The sequence below is a fragment of the Augochlora pura genome, chromosome 3 (assembly GCF_028453695.1).
Source record: "Augochlora pura isolate Apur16 chromosome 3, APUR_v2.2.1, whole genome shotgun sequence".
Classification (NCBI taxonomy): Eukaryota; Metazoa; Arthropoda; class Insecta; order Hymenoptera; family Halictidae; genus Augochlora; species Augochlora pura.
In genome coordinates, this window is record NC_135774.1 from 16,799,268 (window position 1) to 16,823,022 (window position 23,755).

Genomic DNA, 23,755 nt, shown 5'->3' on the forward strand with positions numbered 1-23,755 from the left:
TGCATCCGCCATATAGCCCAGACCTGGGACCAAGCGATTACCATGTTTATCTTGCATTGCAAAACTTCCTTAATGATAAGAAATTGGCATCGAGAGAAGGTTGTGAAAGTCGATTACAAGAGTTTTTTTCTAATAGGGGCCAAGTCTTCTACGAGAGAAGCATTATGAAGGTACCTTTAAAATGGCAACAAATTATAGAACAAAACAAATTATAGGACAAATTATAGGACAATCAGAAACATGTTAAATAAAGTCTTGAAGTTCACGTAAAAATAATGGATTTCTCTCTTCGCAACCTACTATATAGCATTATGTCATCGAAAACCATGCGACCGGGGTCGCAAAGAAAATGAAAATGCACTAATCAGATGTTTCCAGGTGGTTTTGTCGGGACATTTAATAAAATCCTCCAGCGAACGTGGACTTACTCTGAAGTTAGTTTTCCACGGGAGAATGGTCATTTGCATGGCCATTATCGCGAAGATAGCAGTATACCCCGGCCATTTCGAAGCATTAACGTTAACGGAAAACAAACCCCAAAACGAATATTCGAGTAAACGAGTTTCCCTGATTTTATCTGCAATTTATTAAAAGGTCACTTTCGAATAGATTACGTTCTGAAGCCATCGATAGTAATATAGCTTAAACTGTTAATTCTCCAGCCAATGTATAGATTGCGTGCTTTGCAGAAATGAACATTTTTATGACTAATTAAGAGAAACGTATCGTATAGCAACTTGTAAGTTTAATGTACAAGCGATTCGTGATATGTTTAAATATATATTTTCTTTAATAGTTATCTAATCCTTGTTTGTGTTTCGTAATTCCGTTGAAACACGTGTTATTTCCAAAAATTCTAAATGAAGGTACAGGGGCACTATATTACTGTTGTAGAGCATTTCACTTTTTAAATTAAGATATTTTCTTTTTAGTGAATTCAGTTATTTTAAAAGTATTACGAACGAAAATTATTTGAACGAATTCCGTTGTTCATGCGGATCAAATTTTTTTTCTCCGGACAAATTACGACAAATTCCGTGTATTTGACTTGGAAATGAGAACCTCATACCCTCCATCAAGCTTTCTGCAGCTTTGAAGCTTCACCGTCATTTCCCTGAGCTAACTGATTTTCCACGATTTGACGGCTAAACACTGCTTAACCTAATTCACTTTCCCCACAGCATACGCGTACGTATGTGACCAAAGCAATAATTGACTTCTCCCAACCTCTTAAATAAATCCATATAAAATAATATAAATATGTTAAAATTCCTGTTTAATGAAAATGTTTGATGAACTTTATTTCTATCATAAATTCCAGGAAATTCCTTTATAAATTTTGTTGTTTTATTGGAACAATGACTTATATTTTATCGAATACGATAAATTGAAGCGAAAGTTACCTTTTCTCACACAGAAATTACGTTTTACTGCAATATGATTTAATTTATAAAATAAAAATGTAATCATGTATAACAAAATATCCATAAAACTTGATACTACTTGAATAATCAGCTATTACTATTGCTTATTTATTGTTTATGTATTAATTTTTGTGGATGTATATATAAGTATGTAAATGCTTACTTGTATACCGTTATATCAAAGTTTATACATATTATATCCTGAAGAAAAGGTTTAATATTTGAGATTTTATATTATGTGGAATATCGATAAGAACACCTATAAAAGCAACAAGTAACATTATTCACAGTAAAATGTTTAGACAAATATCTGTATACAATATGCCCTTCTTAACCCTTTTAGTGCCGGACGAAAAAGAGGTGCCTATGCGAGAATAACCGGCCGAATTTCACAGTTTGACTAGGGTTTGGGAAAATAATCATAAAACCAAACGGGAAACAATATTTACATGATTCCAAAAGCAGTATACTAAGGATGAAACAGAGAACAAAACAATGACACTAGTTTTTCTTTACTCGTTCAAAATTATATAAATAACAAAGGTAAAAGTCTCCATAAGAAAAAGTAAACGTTGAGTTCTCTCTTTCAAAACGTATTTGCGCATACAAGAAGCCATCTTTTCATCATAATTCTATATAGACCAATTATTATGAAGTATATATTTTGCATTTATGTAACATCTAAATATATTTTGCTATTATGTAACAAGATAAACAATATTACATAACAAAAATAAAAGAAGAGATCGATTGCATAGTGCGGGCGATAAACGGATTTTATCTGCAGCAAGACAAGCAATTGGTATAGGTACTACAACATTGCTGAAACAAAATTTTACTAGCACAAATATTGCTATTTGGTTATCTAGCTATTGCAAATATGTAACATTTAATTTTTAGTCCATCTGTTCATCTTATCGCTCCAGCGTAAACAGGGTCCCAGCACACTCCGGTATAGAATGTGTAAAATGTCAGACCCAAATCGGTTTACAAATTCTTTGTCAACGAAATTTGATTATTTACAATCAAATTAGATCATTTACAATCAAATTAGATCATTTATAAATTTATTAACAGATAAAGTTGTCTCGCAATGCGAAGAATAAGACGTTATTACACACACGACGATATATCGTTGTTGGCACTTCTGGCAAGTGTAGCAAACGACGATATATCGTCGTCCGGCACTAAAAGGGTTAAGGAGCATATTCATTAACTTTCTCATACTTACAATTTTATCTGTACGAAGATAACTTATTAAACGATCGTAAGTGACTATATTGACATTACTTTTATTGCAACATAAAGTATATTTATATACTTATTACAGTTTGATATGAGTAACTTTGAAATAAATTTAAAAAATTCATTTCGTATATGTCGAGAGGGGTATACATGTGTATGTATGTACATGTAACTCAATGGGAGTTTACAGTCGCGCGATAGTGCCGCACTACTATTTCTCACGTTAAACTCTGTATCGCATACGCGTATCGAGAAACACATACATATATACTCGTGTGAAACAGTTCTTACCAATTGCGAGTACGCGCATTGCACAGCACACAAACGACGACGTGTCGTGTTTGTCACCAACATTAGCTGTACCTACGACCTGAAAATCACTCTGAAATTGCATTTTGCTACAAGAGAAAGCTCGAACAGCAGTGCAGAATTTCTATCTCGCAGTGACAAAGAAAAATTATTAACGATATTCCGTAGTTAAGTAAACAGATAAATGATTATTGTTTTAAAATTATCACTGTGATATCTTTAGGTTACAAAGATATAATATACACGTTACACGTTAAACAATACAAATATAATACAAATACGTTATACGTATGTCATGTGTAAGATACGTCTAAATATAAATTGTTATTTTAATTTGTTAATACATCTGAAGAAATTTGTAACGTCAGAATACAGTTTTGACCTATTTACCCACTAATATTGACGTGACATAAGAAAACAAACCAAAAATGCATACCAATGCCGTCCGAAGTATGAATATTTGGAGTAGTTTTGTGATATTTTTGGAAAAATATAAAATTTCGTTAAAGAAACTCCAACAATTAGGTTCAACTGTCGGTCATTCGACAGAGACAAAATCTGCGTATCGAATGCCCATTAACTCATTAACCATTAAGATCGATCAACTCGTCAAAAACTGTCCTCTCTCAGCAACTGTACCTTCCCGCCGCAAGAAAAATTTGTTAACCCCAGCTCCGTTTCGTGATTGTACACGCAATGATTGCCGTGTTCGCTATTTTTAGGCTCGATTGTGAGTAAGAAAGTGGCCCTGACGTCACGACGGGCACGAGGCCCGGCGTAGATGTATAACAAGGGCTCTGTCGAGCCTCGAAACCGGGATAAAAAAGGAGCCACCACATGCAAAAGAGGTTTATAAACATGTAAATTGCAATTACGCGCGAGCGTATTTGCATTCGACCCCGGTGCCACCTTCGTTCTCCTTTGGCTCGGCATTAACCGTCCTCCATCCAACTTGATGCCGGCAAGGAGGTGTATTCGTATGAGAAGGCTTTCCGTGTCGCCGGTACTTTCAATGACCCAAGTGCCTGCACAGAGGTATGCGTTACCTTCGTGTTTCGGTATTATCCGTCATCGGTCGGATCGTGATTCGGTTTGATAGGGCCGAAGCGACGTCGGATGATAGAAACAGGCGGGGATGGAAACGCGACAGGACAGGGTCAGCAAATTCTCGGAACTGTCGTCGATAACAGCTTTAATTACGAGTAATGAGCTGCGATCGAGATTTCTTTTCCAACCCCCGAAGCAAAGGCTTACCAGAGAATTTTCACGTGAGACGTATGATCGGCGTTATCAAGATCACGGTACAACATGAAATCTCTTTTTGAGGTACGAAAGTTCGTTAAGAGTCCGGCCAGAGAGTTTTAATTGTGGTCATTTGCGTCGACAAGCGTGAACAACGGACAAGCGAATCGATCTGCACCGTAATTAGACTAGAATATGTTATACAGCTCTAGAAAACAGAAGGGGTTTCAGTTGTTGTGTATATATTAAGTGTGCCCACGCGCGAACCTATATCTTTCGACTGAAGTGCTCCCACTTTTAAGAATGACAGTGGATCTTGATAGACTTGCTGCAGTTTTTTCTATAAAAATTGCGAATTACTTTCCATTCTATCAACTTAATAAAAAAGCAACAAGTAATAAGATATTGAATATACAAGAATGTTAATAAACAATCACTGGGCTGCGGATTTTACGCATTTATCGTAAAAATAGATAAGCAAAATACAAAGCAAAGAAGATATCGGAAAATTAATTTTCACCTTTTTAACATTAGTAAAAGAAGAAATATAATCTTTTTATGTGTTACCTGTTTCTTTTTTGTAATTCATAGAGACATTTTTTATTTTGTATAAAGATCTGCAGTTGAATGATTAGTAAAAACAAAGTAAAAATTGTTTGCACCGATTGCAAAGAGTGAAAACTAAAGCTTAACTTGAGAGTTGGCACGGCTGGATGCTGGGTTGGTGAAATCGAGGAGATACGGACGGGTTATACTTCAGTAACTCAGCAGAAAAGGCGATTAGGGGAAGGAGCCACCAGTGGCTCGCGAACTGCTAGTTCCTCACCCCTGATCTAGCTGATTACGCTGTCTTATTTAATGACTGAGAATTGTAATATGATGACAATTTACCCTGACTGTAGAGAAAGTGCAGTGCAAACCCGATTGCATATAAATTCGATCGCCCTATAAAATGTCTACCATTTTTTTCTATAAATTGGTTGGTTATATTATTTTTATGTAAAGAAAGCGGTTTCAAGTGCTAGATATATTTTTTTAGTTGTCAGAAATACTTATTTTGTAGAATGACGAGAGCGTTTAGATGGTTTCTTTCATGTAGAAGGAGAATTTAAGTATGGTGAAAACTATATTTATACGATACGAGTAATACGAGTAATTGGTGAATATTGAAAAATTTAGTCATTTCTTTATGAAATAGACTAGCTGAATTTGAATTGCGTTACTTCGCATACAAAAATTTAATATCGCATTTTCTTCTGTGGATTCGCGCACATTTCAACAATTGTATGCTACTTAATTAATCTGCCTACAATTACCAATCCAGGGAAACCGGATACTTGTCTCCACTCTACCTGTTCCAAAAACATTCTTTCCGAACGTGACAGGTTAGGATATTCTGTTATAAAAAATGTTGTGTACTTTGGTGGCGACGGAAGCGTTCTGGCATTACAAAACTTGCTTGCTAAACACGCATTACTTTCATGAAATTTTACGCCGAGAAAAACGAGCCACGGAAATTCAGTGGTACGAAATACGATATTTCGTCCAACGTGACTTGGAGTTCTAGCCAAACTTCCGTGGAAGTTCCCGTGCACTTAAACCACTTTAAAACGATACCATTCACCTCAACATTTTGAATCGAAATAATCTACAGGCATCGTAGCTAATACGATATACGCATTTGACAATTTGCTGCAAACATGAATGTAAGGATACTTCTTTAAATCGTAATATTGAATGCACAAGATGATAGTAAATTACAAATTTCGTTAAAAAAGCTTTCTTTCTCATAAAACGATTTCTCTTCTTGAATATATATTACATGTAGCAATTGTCTAAATATAAATAGTCTAAATATCTCGAAAACAACAGATTTTCGGGAGAAAGATAAATACAACAGTTACTTGATTTAAAGGGGGAAATACAACTATTTTATTTTTGTTTGTTATTCTCTTCTTGAAACCTTTTTTTCTATCTTTTTTCCGGAAATATGTTGTTTTAATAATATTCAGATATAAAGTTTTTAATTGTATCAACAGAAATATAACAAACCCTATAATCTCAAGGCAAAAGATTGTGAAATTATAATTTTAAAAATTAACCTTAGCCTTGCTTCGCTTAACAAAATTAATACTTCAGCATACCTAAATAATACTTATATCTTGCACGTTCAATTATTTTCATTTAATTTCGTCGATATTGCAATATGCAAGAAATGTTAAGAAATTCTTCAAACTGTGTTCGAATGTAGTTTATCGGAACAATAAGCAGCAACGTAAACCGGTTTACATGGAATGATCACGTTATGGTCGATAAACACGATTGAATGGAATAACGCGAATGTAGTTAGGCCAATATTCAATTACGAATCTACAGGTCGACGCTTTAATCTGTTGTTCCAGGCGAAGGACGCCATGAACGAGCTGGAGGGCATTGATCTCACGGATCCAGACCTCCACAAAGCGGCGACGAAAATCCAGGCGAGCTTCCGCGGTCACAAAGTGCGCCAGGAAGTGTTATCAACCCCTGGAAGCAACGAAGAGATTAAGAAATAAACAGCAGAAACCACAATGAGAGTAGCTGATCTTTCGAGAATCGAATCGCCGATAGTTCGCCCGAAACAAAGCAACAAAAAATCCAAGTGAAAAATAAACCGAACGATCAAACAGTAGCAAGGGAATCGGGCATCATCTTTTGGTTTTTTTGTTTGTCGTCGAGTCCGCTTCTATGCGATCGCATGCGAATCATTAGTATCGTCGAACGCGTCTAGCATACGATGTCTTAGAATGGTAAACGATCTTCTTTGAAATGCTTAACAATACGAACGAAATGCCGAAACTAGAGGAACGAACAACCCACCCGTACTAAAATTGCTGTTCAACGCGACAACGGGACTACGTGGTGAGCAAACGGATGCAGTCGCTACGAAAGAAGCGAATTATCGATCGTTCCGCGTAGAGTCTTTTCTGTTTTCGATTTCTTTGAAGACGGTGTAACCCTTTCGCATTAAGCAACCGGTTCGCACCGCCGAATCATGCGTTTCCAGTTCTATTTCCGTTGGACACAACCGCGCGTGAACCTTGACGCCGAAACCCACGTTTCGACTCGAGCGTTCACCGATCCTACATTTCCAAACATGCTACCGCAAACCTTTAATCGCCGGTATGAAGATTCCTCGGCTCGTTACCAGAAATTGGCATCCCGTAATAAAGCACGACCTGTGACCCCGTGGCACGTAACAAACGAGTCGGAAGATCGATTAGGTCGCCGAGCGAACAATAAAATACGTCGGTTCCCATAATAAGCATCGTAGATGCATTACGTTCGATTCAGCGAACAAATTTAACCACTAGAGAAGGACTCTATTTTTCCCTCGTGAAACCGTCTGAGAGACGCAAATGAGAACGAATCGCTCGACAAATAATAGCCTCGGATGCTCGTCTTACAATATGCTCTTGAAAAATCAAGCTCTTGCCAGCCACATCGATTTCGTAAGAAGTTTTCTATCGCTTAACGAGGCGTAACGAGACAGCAGGAACGATGTATTCCTATATTTTGTCCGATATCAAATTTTTTGTCACCGGTCAACGAGCAAATAGGAACGATGATTTCGATCTTGTACTTTTAAATATCAAGATCGGTCAACGATCTCGAGCGGTGATTGCGTCAAATATTTTGTGAAAACCCATTTAATAGAACGTACTTTCCCTTCTACAAGTTCGTTACGTTATAGAAAATAGCGTTGAGACTCGACGACCCAGCGACTCGGCCATTCGTATCGGACAGTTGTCCCTCGCGATTCGCGCGATATATTTACGAACGGCACACACACGCGCGCACGCACACAGATACACCGACCGAAATGAGGAATTGACAACTGGTTGAAATATCAAACGTCCGCACGCGACCACGCAAAACGTAGAGTAACGAATCCCCGTGAGTCCGAGCACCGAATAAAAAAGAGTGTTTCACTGCGAGTGAATCGATTCAGGAAGATACGAGACGGAAGAAAACAGTTGTAACCTTTGATAATCATTTGAAAGTTGAATCCTATTCTCTTCTTTTTACCAGTTTAACGTAATCAAGCCGTACAGATTATGATTAAACGACAAGAGGCTCATCGATCTTGCTACACAAGAGTACTCTAAGTCTACAATCGAATTACAAAGAGATAATTATGTACGTAGGTGTAATAATGATAACGACAGAAACAATGATGAACGACGATATTTACCGAACCAATTGTACCAAGAGAAAAGTGAGAGCGTGTGCGAAAAAACGGGAGCATACATACATTACATATTTAACCGATAGCGATGGTACCGTCGAAGTTGCATTGCTCTAACGTTAAGGATATCCATTACGATGTGTTGACGCGCGACTTATTATTTTTTAACGATAAGGTGCAAATATTTTGATGCTTTTTATCACGTACAGCACACGCGTTAAGACAACAAATGCGTCGACATTTGCGAACCCTGTAGACGCAATAGTCGCGATATGTTCAACACCCTAGTCGGACTGCCATTAATAAAGAACACTGCGCTTCGTATTATTCTGTTCTCTCATCTAGTCCGTTAATTTTCTTTTTGGTTTCGATTCGATCTACCTTCGTTCACCTTTCAAGTTGTTTCAATCGAATTGGTCATTCGGTAGGGCAGCACACGTTGTTTTTAGCAGGCCTAAAAACGCAGCGCCAGTTTTTGTTATCGTTACCGGCACTCGTGCCATACCATTTTCCCCGTTTCATCCCTTTTTCCCATATTTTCACTCCCCTTTTTCTCAGCACGATCACGAGAAAAAAGCCAGTCGTAATATAGCCTTGTTCGCAATTATTCTGATTCGATATGGAATATTTTCATGATTCGTTCGAATGTTTCCGTGAGCGGAACGTTGTAGATACGAAATATTTTAGAATTTTCTTCAATATTTTATCTATTCGAATTTTAATTAATATTTTTAATTTAAATATTTAATACAAATATTGCACAAGTTAAACGACTAATAAATGTTTTAATGCGTTGACTCGTTGTTTGAATAGATAATCTAGAAATAGAGAACAAACAATTCGTCTTGTTTGAATCTATGCAAGATCTAAGCGGCGGAAAATATAAAATGCAATTTGTTAAACAAATAGACGAAGAATCGTTGGACGACGTAAACGAATGCAAACATCGCAAAAGAAATCCTCGTCCACGGTCAACAGATCAGTTTCAGTATGTTTCTCTTTTATCTGTTTCTAATTATTTACAAATACCTCGTTGAACAATTAATTTTGATATTTGCATGTGTTGTATATTGATGATGCATACTTATTGTATTATCAAGTATAAAACACCTTTCCAATTTAAAGATTAATAAAAGAAGAGAATGAATTCTTTACGAAAATATTGATCGGTTTCATTATGCATGCATGCCAGTTCTTGTATTATATGTATAATTTATGGCGTGCTGGGTTTATCGCAATATAAATCTGCGGTGAAGGCTGTTATCGTTCCAATAGTCCCCTCAATGATTTGACCGTTAATATTGGTTATCGTTTCTTTCCTGTAAATACAGTAAGTATTTTTACACTTAACTTTGTGAAATAATTACTAAAAAGTAATAATGCATTAACGAATATTAATTTCATTAATTGTTTACTGTGCGTAGAGATGGTGAGTGTATCGATAATTCTTCGCATTGTGTTTCAAGAGACTAATACAATAATTTCAATCATTTATTTAGTATCTCTGTTATGGTTCTTTATTAGAAAACATGTGGAAAAATTTTCTATACTTTTCCCTTACTCTAACTTCTGTCTTGCTCCTGTGTTTAAACTTCTTCACTTTTCACAAATCATTGAAACTAATATTTTCAAAATTATACATAATGACGACTTTGTTAATTCTATGTCAGTGTATTTTGTTTCCTTTTGTTATAAAAATAATATTGTTAAATACTCATGTTTCGTATAAGCACATTTTAACAATTACTAGCCTTCTTCTATAAACATACTAATCCATGACAAGTATTAATGAAATATTTATAAAAACATTTTTTACAACTTCTTCCGTAATTTTTTGCCATTTCCTAACCGTATCTTTAAATCATTTATTCTAATATAATATTTCTATATACATAATAATTAGTGATAGGCGCACGAATAATTTTCACTTCAAAATTCCTTGCGTTCGCTGTAATATTCTCTTTGCAGCGTGATATTAAAAGAGATTTATTTATGCACCATCTCTGCGTAGAGCAGGCTATTAATGGAAACGGGTTTCGTTAATACGCTATAAAGGATTTAATAAGTTATAATTAAGCTACTTTTGAAGATAACATAAAAAAATAAAGAAGTTTATAGAGTCTTTTATGCGTCCACTTTAATTTTAGTATGTGACAGTAATCCCCGAAGTACGTTATCACGTATCTCGATATTTCGAAATAAAAATGCAATGACATGCACAAATGTTATTTGAAGCGAAATGTTATACAAAATTTTAACACGCACATGAATTCGACAGTCGTATAGGAAGATACTTTCTCGACGAAAAATTAGTTGCAAAGCGATCGTGATTCCATTATTATTTCAAAGGGAATATATATATATAATGACTAAAATGATGTGTATATTGTACAGTGCACATTACGAAAAGAATTTATTATCATTTAATATATTGTATAAGTGCTGGAACTGCGCTGTGAGAAAATAATTCATTTCATTTCAAAGAGATCAATCTCTAAAATCTCTCTACAATGCGCTCTCCATACTCATAATTGTCTCGTTCCGTCTTTTTCAATCGCGTCTTGCTATTTATTATCAAACGAATCAACGATTTCTTTATCCCTGTGTCCTTCCTATATCCGCTCTGTCGTTCTATTATAAAGTTGCTCTTAAATCGTTCAACAAAGAAGATCGGTCAACAAAAATACTTCATGTTTAAATCATATTTCTTCGATTTCCATATTATCAATATAATTTTCAAGTATCCTTCGTACTTTCTTTACTTCGAAATCTCTTATTCTTTCATCACCTACCGCTTTTTAGGAAGCTAACAAACGTGTTACTATCGTTGAAAATGTCTATGGGAATTAGTTCCTCGTGGACAAAAGTAAATTAGATGATTCAACAAACGAAGGATAAAACCGTTATACTGATGAAAAAAGAACGTTGAATAAAAATTTCTTTGAACGCATGATATTGAAAGCCGATTCACACTGCGACGCGTCGAGTCTCGGCAATGACACGCTAAAAATTCTGTAGAAAGATCTCTAATACATTAAAATCTATTTATAATATTATATTCCTGTTATAGTAAATACAATTTGTATGCTACACGTACTAAGAGGCTCCGCTACTAAATATTATTATAACCCATATTAACACTACATACATATATACATATTAATACTATTACTATTGTATTTATATTATATATTATATTATATGTGTACAATAATATTAATATTACTGAATATATTTGTGATTTCCGTCAATAACGACACATTTAAAGATGTTCATTATTATTGCCGTTTAGTGGGGATCGGCTTTATATTTTGACGAAAAAATGATCGTCCGTTTACAAGCGTATTACTAATATTTTGTTACGTCTATAAATCGATATTCGAAGATATAAACTTAAAAAATCGGGCTATCCACGAGGTTCCACCCGAAAATGAAAATTCTTGTCCTAAGGATTTGTCTCTTGGAAGCAAACAAACAATTGTACAACTTCATTTGCCGCAAGCAAAATTATTGCTCGAACGATTCGTAGTATTAATGTGTAATTGAGAATATTTAATAATATTGGAGCTTCTGTAGTTACGAATACGTCTTTTGGAATTAAAGAGGGAGATTGTTGTAATAAATATAGGCATTTTCTTCGGTACGTGACGATACCACACAGATCTATAGATTAGTGACGCACGAGGTGTTGCGGTAAATTATATTTTAAGAATGTAATAAACAATTGTAATGTTTAAACGAGCAGTATCATGTATGTTATCTGTTTATTTAAAATAAATATCCTTTAAGTGTACAAACGAAGCTTCCGATTTATATTACGGAATATTAGTTATATACCTTTAGTTATGTTAATCATTTTAAATTCGCAATTTTCTTTAGTTTTTCATCACGATATTGTGGAAATTTTATTTCTTTATATAACAAAACAAGAAAACAGATTTAACGATCACGCGCGAAATTCATATGGAATTCAATTTGCTTTAGTTCCATCGTGTACGCTAGATGTCGTGTCGATAATTCTAAGATGTTTTCTTTGACGACGCGTTGTTGACAAATTATCAACGAATGCCATAGATATTATTTTATAGTTTCTAATAACGTATTTCTGGGTTGAAGTATCACTTGAAATGTGTTCGTATTCAGTTTAAAACAAGTCAACTAATCATGGGGAAGCGATATTATTGTGCTTATTGTGACAGATCATTTAAGGATGACCCAGAAGCCAGAAAAAGGCATCTTTCAAGTTTGCAACATGCAAAAAATCATATAGACCATTACAATATGTATAAAGGTGATTAATTATTGATATAAGTTTCTAAAATGTTTTTTAACGGAGGGAAATTCTATGTAAACATAACCTAAAACTTAGAAATGCACATTGCTTGTATGTATTTAAGTATTAAACATTGTAATTGATATTTTAGACCCGGAAGTAATATTAAAAGAGGAACGCGTAAAAACACCATGTAAACGTTATTTAACCATTGGTGATTGTGCATTTGGACTTGGATGCAGATTTTCCCACTACACACCACAAATGTTATGGGAACTACAACATTATGGTAATAATCATATGTCTTTCTATGCCACAACATTTCTACTTTATATTCATGAAAATGATATTTTCAGTTAACATGAAAAATGCATCAAAATTGCATGTTATGCCTGAAAATGGATGGCCTAATCCTGACGATATTATTAAGGAATATTTTGAAAATACCGAAAGTTCAAATAATACGGAAGAACCAAACCATCCTACATGGTTTAAACCATTAGAAGTACATGATTATTCAATGTTACCGCCATCTTTATGGCCAATTACTCCAGAAAGCTTACAAGATAACTTAAAGTTCAATAAGTGGGGTTGAAATAAAAAGATACACTTGTATGCAAGTATACCAAAATCGAATGAAATTGCAAAAAGTTTGCTATCGATCAAAATAGTTGCATAATAACTGTAAATATATAAATATGTAAATATTTTAATAAAAAAGTTCTAGAAATTCAATAATGCTTATTGTAATTTGAATCTATATCTAAAATAAATACTTGTATAAACCTGTGAACCATGGATGACACAGACAGGACATGATACATTTTTATATCAATGTTGACAGGAACAAGTTATAGTTTTTTATTGTTTTCTCATTTTCATATATCTATATTTAATACAATTAAATGTAATTCTAATATTATAGTCAGCATTAAGATATTTCAACATAGCAAGATTGGTACACTTAAGTAACCAGTATGATTTTAAGATGCTTCATTTAACTGATGAAATTAAAATTTGTAAAATGAAAAGTTTGTCACAACAGAATTGTATAATTTCTTAATAAATTATCAGGGTATTTATCTCCTGACATACCCATATTTGCAATTTTTATTTATTTAACAAATGTTTATAAAGCAATAATAAATAATATAACCTTTGGCATAAAACAATTGTTTTTCTGTACCTATAATTTCATTATTTTATATTAATTAATATCTATCCATTCTTTTTGATATATTATATTTTCCGTTTATGATCTAATAGCAAACAATTTTTTACTATTAGCAGCTTTCTCTGGAAAACCAAACTTCGAAATTAAAATAGCTGTTTTTCGAAAAATCGGAATGTTACAAAAAGAACTACAACGAAATCTTTTATTTAGTAAACCTGTCTTTTATTCATTTCAGATAAAAAGTGTACAAGAAGTTAAAATGATTATCGCTAACGTTCTTTTTACCGAATGGCCTTTACAATACTTCACCTACATAGCTTATTTTTCGACATTTTTCTTAAAAGATTTCAGTGACGACTATTATATATTTAAGATTATTTAAAAAGCAGTATAACATTTTTGAAACTGAGCTAAGTAACTTGAATTTTTTTTCTTGGTGACAGGATAATGACTAGAATACTTTTTTAATTTTACTATTACTTAAAGTGACAACAACAAAAAATTCATGTTTTTTACTTTATTGTTAGAGCTCATAGCAAAGATTTATAAAATGCGTATTATACGTCTCGATAAATTAAATGCAGGCTGAAGATTTAATCGAGGATTTGAAAAACTACAGAATCCTCACAGTTATTGGTCGAAAATACCAAAAAGTTTATAGCTTATATCAAGATCAACAAATTTCGAAAACATTTTCGTTATAAGCCCAAATAAAGAAGTTGGAAAGCACGAGTCTTTTTATTTCTTTTCCATTCTAAATAATAACAAAATCGAAAGATAGTATCATAGTTATCGTATAGTAGTCGAGTTTCGATTTTCTAACAAAGAATTTAAATCATTTTGGCCAACACTGTACATATAACTATGTAATTTAAAATGTATACATAGATATATATATTTTATAATAGAAGATACTTTTCAGAAAATACGAATTTTTGTACTTTCATTCTGTTTGTCACGATTCTTGGTATATATCACACCTCTTGTTACAAACGTTTCTTAACGCATCGGTGTCACAGATCTCGCAAGCCAACAAACTTCATAAGATGAACTATTTTATTGTTTATCAGCGAATAAATAAATGATTTATCAGTGTCGGTTAATTAAACCGATGCCCCATCTTACGAAGCGAGATGGAATCAGTCTCGGCGTAGCTCGGTTCTCGTCGGTAACTGTCGCCGCAACCATCTGTCCTCCGCCATCCCCTCCACCAATCGCCGGTCGGAAAGGCGAGCACACAATGAACCCCTGCACACCATCATACAGTAGCGAAGCACCCGTTGCCACGATAGTTTCGCATTTTAGCGTTGTTCGGCGCGCCACCGTGTCGTTTTAATTTGAAAAGAAAGTTTAATGTCCTCCTCGAGCCGTATACCGTGATCGTGATTATGAGATTGTCTCGATCTCGTGATTCCTGTGAATTCCCACTGGTGTGCCACTCAACAGACATTGGAAGTGTTTGAAACTGTTAAGTGCATCGGCACGGCGGGACGCCGGCCCTCGATCCGCCGATTGGATTTTCGATCGCTGTTGCGGATCGTCTCGATCATCCCGGTAAGTTATTACAAAAATATCCTTTGTTCTTTATTCGATCGCCGTGCACTTTCGATTGCGTTTCGATGCTGTTTTCTCACACGCGATTCGAAAAACCTGTATCAGACAGTGGAGTCACGTGATTTACCCTGGTGCGAAAACTCGATGCGGTTTAATGAAAGAACGTGATTTTGTACACGCAGACGGTAGGCGCAGAGGACGTGATGTTATAGTACAATGAGACGTACATAAAATATTGCCCAGGGAGTGCTTAGAACACCTGTAGGAATTGCTGGAAAGGAATTCCTATTTGCACACGTATGGAATAGTAAACAAACAAATAATCGATATACTTTTTAAGGCAAAAAGCTGTTTGAGCTGACAGACTCGAAACTTCATTCAAAGTTAAACTCGTTGAATCTTTACTGCTTCTACAGTGGCCAAAATAATGATAAGTTTAATATAGTAGATTCTCGTTAGATTTTTATTGCAATTGACTTTTTTCAATATTAAGAAGTGTGTCGCTCTTTGAAATCTGCGAGTCAAAATTTATGGGAAATAATGTATAATCTGTCATAAAAAGGATCCAACTGTACATACTATTGGGTATTTTGGAGGTTAAAAAATATTCCTACGACATTCTTTCTATTTTCTCCTTATTCTATAAAATTTCAGGTTTAAACAGAAGTCATCGTTTTATTTTATTACTGTCAAAAGTTCTTTAGCTTTTATACAACTCGTCACTTTGCTACAACATGTGCTGCGTAAAATATTTGAGGTCATAAAACAACAATAGAAAACCAACTAAATCTTAAATTTCCTTTTCAATTAAGTAATTTCCAATCGCATTCATAATAATTTTGTAAATATAGTAGAAAAATGTTAAGCGAACGTACATTTATTTCGCAGAAAATTTCCAAATTTGTATGTTATTGATATAATAATCATATTAATAAAAATTGTATTATTGAAATAATTATATGTTCTACTAAACGCATTGTAACGAATCACGTACTGATAACAAAAGACAGATATGTTATGTAAAACACATTGTTATATCACAAAAATGAGGTGAACCTATCATTATTTCGGCCATCGTACGTGTCTTCACAGTTACGAGGGCGATTTAAATATAATAGATTGTCTTCGATTGCTTTGCGTAACAGGGAAACATTATCCTTCCTAACAAGTATTGGATTGTGCGGAATTAAATTTTTCGTTTTCTTTTGTACTTCAAATATATAGTGTACAAGTAATTATGTACATTTTGCATTGTAACATGTATTGTAACCATGGTGAGGTTTGTTTGACTATTAATTTACTGTGCATATTTATGAATTATGTGTACGTGTAACTACGCATTAGCGAATATTTTCGATTAGAATGTTCCGTTTTTAATGTTCTCGGAATTACGGTCATCAGTAGGTAAACAGATTTAAAGCATTGCCATTATAGTAATTGGGCACAGGATAATGCTCATTTGTCGATTCCTGCAGATACACCATATTGCATCGTGCAAATTGCTCCAAAAATTGATGCCCACCGATCTCGGTAAGGCGGAAAATCTGTTGAGACACGCACGTGATGATACCCTTTGACAACGTATGTATTATCGACTTTGTGATAACACGCTGAATATTGAATTGATCTACTAGAATATTGTGCTCCAAAAATAAAGTTCAGTATACTGTGCACGTATAGTGGAAATATCAGCTAAAATAAAATTTATCGTCCATTGTCCGAAACATTATTTTAAACGGTGTCGAAATGGGAATGAATATTTTGTTTATTTAAAAATATCACGATTTTTTCCAAAAGTAATGACAGTTAAATGAAATTTATTAATGCAAAGAATAATGATTTATTTGAATTAGCGATTCATTCATTCTATTTGTCTCTAAAGATAATGATTATCCAAATGTACTGACTTGAATTTCTATTGACACCTTTGTGACAAAGATTACTGAAATAGATCCACGTATAATAAATAGATTACCAGCTTCCATTATATTTTACATTTTATGAAGCTACAAGCAGTCGTATACGCTATAAAAGTATAAAGTCCTTGAATTAGTAGGAAGAGTTCCGTTTTCGATGCATAGCCGATTGATGGACACAAATGCGTTTATCTCGAGCAGATTATATAAACGATAACAACGGATAGGAAGCTCGCTCTTAGCCGAGCGATACGAAGGAAGAAGCGCTTGAACAGTGAACGTTGAATTGTCCATATATTACATCACTGATATCGTTTCCGTGCGTTGGCGCGGCGCACTGTTGTTGCAAAAAGATTAAATGTACTGTGACGACTGGGATGGCAACGACCCGGCCGCCATAGACGGGGTCTAACGTGGCGGTCGCGTCACGATTCCTTGACGAAGGTCGTGCGACCTTGCCGATATGGGGAAATAATCGCTTGTGTTCGACTGCATCAGGAGGACACGTACCCGTGAGTCAGTTCCCCGATCGATTTCACGCGTGCACACACTCTCGCTAGGTCCATTGTCGCTTTCCGTATCGTACGTACAATGGACTTGGCTATTTTCGAGCAGTTGCGCAGCCCTCTAGCAAATAATGCAGTCCGGAATACACGAATATACGAAACCGGTCGATTTTCGAACGTTCGTCTCTTAAACACGTCTAGAGTACTATCGTACTGGCTGGACGCTTATCTTCTTTATTTAGAGTAAAATTTTACTGTTGAATTTTATGGGGTATTTATATATTTGTTCCAATTAATACATTAAACGTTTGACTTAATTATCGAGGATATATTAAAGAGGAAACTTTAATAAATAATTCAGAATTTGTTCAAATTTGATGAAAGTCAAGAATAGTATGAAAATTAATCGTATACGTAAACTACCGAGGTCGCACATGGGATTTGCAAAAAATATGCTTGTCCAGACAGGGTTAAGATTGCATCAATATCAGAATCATTAGCGATCACATTTGATTTACATAATATTTACAAAGATTTACATATGATTAAGATAAGGATATGTTGCAATTCAAGTACCATCACAGTTCACTTTATTTCGTATAGTCCTAGAGTATACTGTCATGTCGTTTCATTGGTTGACGTTGATACATACATATATGTATATTGTATTGTTCATGTCATATAACTTGAAACTTCGAAAACTTTTATAAAAGAGGAAAGAAATCACGATTCTATAACTGCAGCCTATCTCGGTTTATCACTACCTGGGTAAGTCGATACAGAACATTACATTCTTGTGGCCTTCCTTACAAGGGGTTGCCGTCAAATGGAATGCGTGCGACCAGTGCGGTCAGGTTTTAAACCATGTGTTATGGTCTTGTCCGACTATGCGAAAACAAGCTTGACACTTATCAATAAATGTTGGGAACTGTGATTTATTTAAGAAACAATGGCAAAGAATCTTGCAGCAGATCATGTAGAAATAAAAACTTTATTGTGGTGCTTATCAGAAAGCTGATCATATCCGCGTCTGGAAAAATTGTTAGGTTAAAAACATAATTCTGAAGACATTAGAAATATTTCGGAATATCTTTATATCATACAGAACTTATTCAAATTATTTAAAGAAGATAAACATTTTATCCGACATACGTTTCTTTATAATTAACACAGATAATTTTTGTTTTGCATGCCACCATGCTAGTTTCCATTTTGGAGTATCGTTGGCCATAAAATGTTCATTTGTTCGTGACCGAGTTGTAGTAGACGAGCTATTTCTTCTACTGAAGCCTGTAACACCTGCTCAGTGAGAGTTTCGTAGGCTGTGTGTGATCGACGCATTGTACTATTAAAAGCTATTGCATACACCTAAAAATTAGACAAGTTCATTGACCTGAAACGATATGAAGAACGTTCTTTAGCATATGTTAAAGAAAACGATGCCGAGCTAATAAAATCATCTTCAATAGCATATATAATGTAAAACAATAGACACAATTTATAAAGAAAGTTAGTAAAATTTTTGTTCGAATAATATAACGTGGACCGATGAAATTGTCAGGCGTGTGACATTTCTTACCGACTTCGATTTCATTCACCTACACGTGAATTGAAATATTTTTAACACGTTTCGGGTCACGCGGCTACCCTCAATGTATAGAGGGTGAGTCATGCGATCAGAATGGTGATAGCTGTTGTTTTATTGAGGAGGCAGAAGAGGGGAAGGAACGTAATGTAGCCCAGCGTCTGTTTTGTGCTTATTTTTTTCGTGAATGCAATATTGCAATGGAAAATATGCTATCCTCCTATAAAATAGATTTATTAAACTGCAGATCTCTGTGAACAAATTAAAAGTAGTTTGCATCAATGACTATAAATAGGAGTCAAGTAGAAATTTTGTTCTTTCGTTAATGTTTTTAATAAATTATATTAAAGTGATTGATATGTGTTGCTTTGTAGGGAAAACAAAATTGCATTTATTTAGATATTTTTCTCTTTTTATTATAATGTAAGCTTGAACTCCTGTCAGCGAATCTTCGAAAGTTATTAATAATCTAGCAGTTGATGCGACTAAAAAAGAACTAATAGGTCGTTCCACTTTTAAAGTAAAACATATTGTCGCAGTACTTAGTATTTGAACATAATAAATCTACACCAAGATTAACTTTCTTTCATTTTTCGCCCCTTTTAAATGTTACAGTTTGAAATGTTATATAAACAAATTGTTATTACCAAAATATCCAGAATAATGGTGGAAGTATGTCTGTAGTTACTATACGCTCAGCGAATTAGTTTACCACTAGCACCATCCTATGTTCCTTCGCTCTGATTCGATATTACATCTGAAAAACAAGCAGCGAATATTTGACGTAGCTTTAAACTGCAAGCCGATTTTGTTGATTGCTACGTAGAATTTGAAACTTTTGCTGTCACTGCACGCGTTTTTGGGTACTCATGTTTGAAATGTACGATTGGTGTCGTATAAGTGTAATCGGACGTTAAACAGCTGACTTTGCAAATTTTATTGGAAATTCGTTGTAAACACTTTGCCGTCCGCACGGCTTGCAAAAGTTTCTTCGCTTGGCACCGGCAACACTGATTCAGATTACTTTGCTTGTCGCCTTTATCGGAAAAATAAAAATTGTCAAGTTTGACTAATCTCATCGTTAGTTCTCATGAGTTTTCAATCTTGTCCCTCTATTTTCACGAAATTGCGAAGATATACATGTGGAAATAAATGTAAAATTTGTTTGTCATATATATGTATTTGCACGTGACACCACTGTGGTGTCGCCGGACGGCATAGTATTAAGACCGAACCAAGTGACATCTTTTGGTTGCCGATTCGTCCTATCGGTCAAAGAGTTAACATGCGTACAAATAAGTTAAGCAATCGTTTTTATGATTTTTATTATACACTTTCTATTAGAGATATGTAATACGGAAGTATGAAAGTCTAAAACCTCGTACATTCTATTAAAATATCGTATAGTATTTATAGTTAAAAGATTATCGCCGTTGCAACATGTTTTAATAATTAATAAATATTGTACAATTGACTTTGTAAAACAATTGAATCAAGTTATAACAGAATTGATTTCTTTACATGCTTCTTATATTGTCGTTCAAACATCCAATCGACACTAATCCAATTGTAAGCGACTAGTATCATTGAGTTTCATACGTCGTTTCTGTTTTCTCCTCACGCTTTTCTTGTTCGATTATTGTAACCCTATATGACCTGCAACATCAAAAAATTCTTCTTGTAATTCTTCCCGCAGATAAATCGTGGAACAATCGATCGTGTAACCAGAGTTGGGCAAAATTTTATTTGGTTGACGAATAAGAGATAAAGACTAACGAATGAAATTTTATTCGACGTTATCAAATAAATATCTTATTCGATAAAAATTCATCTGGTTAACAGAATATTGGAATAAAAATTTAATCGTACAATAGGTGAAGAAAATGTTTCCTTGTTACCTAAGAAACAAGGAAAAAATTCAAATATCGCTGATGCTGTATGAATAAACCTGTGCGGTAACTTGATTACCAGTATCATTTGTTTAAACATCTTCTCCCAGAGTATAGAACAATTTCGAATCGAAGCTAATTCCTTGAATGACGTAGCCAGAACAATACGTTCCCCTTCGGCATGCTCTAGTATCTAATCGGCGAATAATCTTCACAAGGTCGATATGGTGTAACAGAGTTTACTATACATCGATACACGGTAACGCGTCATCATTTTCATTTGACGAACAATTGAAGTCGTGTTTCGCAGATTCGTGTCGCAGTTGGACTTCTTCGACCGTTCGTCCAGCAGTGGCAGCATCAGCAAGAGCACAGCTAACTAAAATCGAGACACCCAGCAATTTAGCATCATTTATTTCTATTGCCTTTATGCGGGTCTATTACGTCACGCGATTTCCCGCCCATTTGTCGCGCTGCAAGTGACGCCGCGTCGTCCGCGTACACGAGAACGTTTCGCGATTTTTACAAGAGGCCAATCGCGAAGCACTTTTCAATATTGCCAAATATTGAGATCTATGGTCGCTCGACTCGTCAGCTAACCCTCTTGCTCCCACCTCGAGTCGTTCTCGTCGTCTCGTCGCTCGATACCAGTTCAGCGTTATTGTTTCATAAGATCCGACGCTGTAGCATAATTCGCGGCTATCGTAATTGATAAAACTAATCGCTCGGTGAAACATTAATTCTGCGTAGCAGATAAGAGACTGGCAAACTGCTTTGACACTTCAAATAGAATCAAATATAGTGATTACTTAGAAGCACGATCAGATAAGTTTCTTCTCGAACATTGTTGCGCTTCGTTGCTGGAACGAATCAAAACATTTTGCAAACCTCATTGCAATCATTTTCATGCAATACAAACAATACAAATTAATGACTTGTTCGGACTAAAATACGTATCGTCGGTAAAATGGTTCAAGTTATCCAAACTAGTTGCAAATTGCTTATTGTTTCCCAATGCTTCCTAATATTAAAGTTGAAAATAATCGACGGAAATTGCGTCAAACTCGTCAAAAGAAATTTGAATTTTTATTGTTACATGTTCTTGATCGTATGTTTGCGGTTACATATTCTTATTTTATAGTAGCAAGTTTTGTTAACGAGCTTCGTATTTTCATTAAAAAAGTAAATAGTTAAAAATTAAATGTTGCCATGTAGGCTCCTCTTTATAACAAAAAACTTTTGACTGAAACATTTGTTCAAACATGTGGTTTACAAAAAAGATTAAGGTGAAATAGAGTTATATGACTCATCCTGCATATGCCAATATCGCACCACGTACGAACAACGTAGGTGGTGCTTGGGAGCGTCGTTTATGAGTTTACCATACTTCAATTGCTATTCAGGTTACTACGCAGAAGTGAAATAATTGTATTTTTATATTACTATCATTCTTAGCTTTAGTTATCAAATTTTTTAAATATGTTCCGAGGATACATTATTTATAGATCTAATTATGCTTTTCGGTTTTGACAAAGAACAACTTTTTATTTATGTAATCACTGAAAATTGCGTTTGCATCATTTGACAGTTTTTCTAGGATTGAAAATCATCCAATTATTTATATTTTCTCTATATCTTATTTTAAATTGTCCAAAAAAAGTTACATTCAGTGGTTGATGCCTTTGACTGCAATGTGTTAGAAATATTAAAAATAGTTATAAGTAGTCACACAATACGTATATTCGATACTAACAAGGATAACACACATCTTCAATTATTATCAATATTTCTTCATGCAATAACCATTTTACAATATAAAGCATTAATAAAAAAAAGTACCTTTTATTGATAAGACAGTGTATCCGCTACTTGCATCCCTACCTCTACGTGTAATTACTTATGCGGTAGGAATAAAAAGATTTGGGAGAAATTGCAAAACGGGGGAAAAGGAATATTGTAAATAAAATGTGAAATCGCGAGCATCCGCTGTGATATTTAAGAGAATTCGAGTTGGTGCCGACTACCGGCAGCAATCAGCCTGGGAACGATATACGCGACGCGTTCCGGAAGAGCTAATAGAATTTCCAGACAGCTTTGTTCTCTTTTTCCGTGTTTAAATAGCGGAGCGTGGAATTTCGCATCCTTTCCGCAGTGTGCGAACTAACTTATGGGAGGTCCGTCTGCCCTTTGACGCATATAAATTATGCCTATCGTTTATCGACGACGATTTTCGAGACTTCAGATAGGCGACTAGGTATCTTGTGCAACAAGTGGTTACGGATCGACGCGCTGTACTACCAAACGATTTGTGGGTTCTTGTCGCATGCTTAAATCTTCTCGAAGTATTTATAACTTGTTCCCAATAACATACGGCTTTTATTACAATCGGAAACGAAATGCATAAATCTTA

The 23,755-nt window shown here is 34.7% G+C and overlaps 3 protein-coding genes across 3 annotated transcripts in view; all 3 read left to right on the forward strand.

Annotated features, from left to right (window-relative positions):
* The window catches only part of Igl (IQ calmodulin-binding domain containing protein igloo), a 195,022-nt gene extending 182,773 nt beyond the window's left edge, over positions 1-12,249 (forward strand). Inside the window, exon 4 of the mRNA XM_078197059.1 lies at positions 6,623-12,249. Within this exon, the coding sequence (XP_078053185.1) occupies positions 6,623-6,775 (153 nt within the window). The 3' untranslated portion in view covers positions 6,776-12,249. The remainder of the gene's footprint in view (positions 1-6,622) is intronic.
* A 195-nt stretch (positions 12,250-12,444) lies between these two features.
* On the forward strand, positions 12,445-13,821 carry LOC144478801 (zinc finger matrin-type protein 5). The gene is made up of 3 exons (XM_078197060.1): positions 12,445-12,739; positions 12,873-13,010; positions 13,078-13,821. The coding sequence occupies exons 1-3, from the start codon at positions 12,613-12,615 to the stop codon at positions 13,314-13,316; spliced, it is 504 nt and encodes a 167-aa protein (XP_078053186.1). The 5' UTR covers positions 12,445-12,612; the 3' UTR covers positions 13,317-13,821.
* A 1,351-nt stretch (positions 13,822-15,172) lies between these two features.
* The window catches only part of LOC144478768 (uncharacterized), a 148,566-nt gene continuing 139,983 nt past the window's right edge, over positions 15,173-23,755 (forward strand). The window contains exon 1 of the mRNA XM_078197007.1: positions 15,173-15,449. The gene's annotated coding sequence lies outside the window, so the exon portion shown is untranslated. The remainder of the gene's footprint in view (positions 15,450-23,755) is intronic.

What these genes read in the sequence shown, in the direction of transcription:
- LOC144478801 (XM_078197060.1), top strand. Translation starts at nt 12,613, where the DNA reads ATGGGGAAGCGATATTATTGTGCTTATTGTGACAGATCATTTAAGGAT. An exon ending in CCATTACAATATGTATAAAG is followed by an intron (nt 12,740 to 12,872) that starts GTGATTAATTAT and finishes TTGATATTTTAG; the next exon opens with ACCCGGAAGTAATATTAAAA. An exon ending in ATGGGAACTACAACATTATG is followed by an intron (nt 13,011 to 13,077) that starts GTAATAATCATA and finishes TGATATTTTCAG; the next exon opens with TTAACATGAAAAATGCATCA.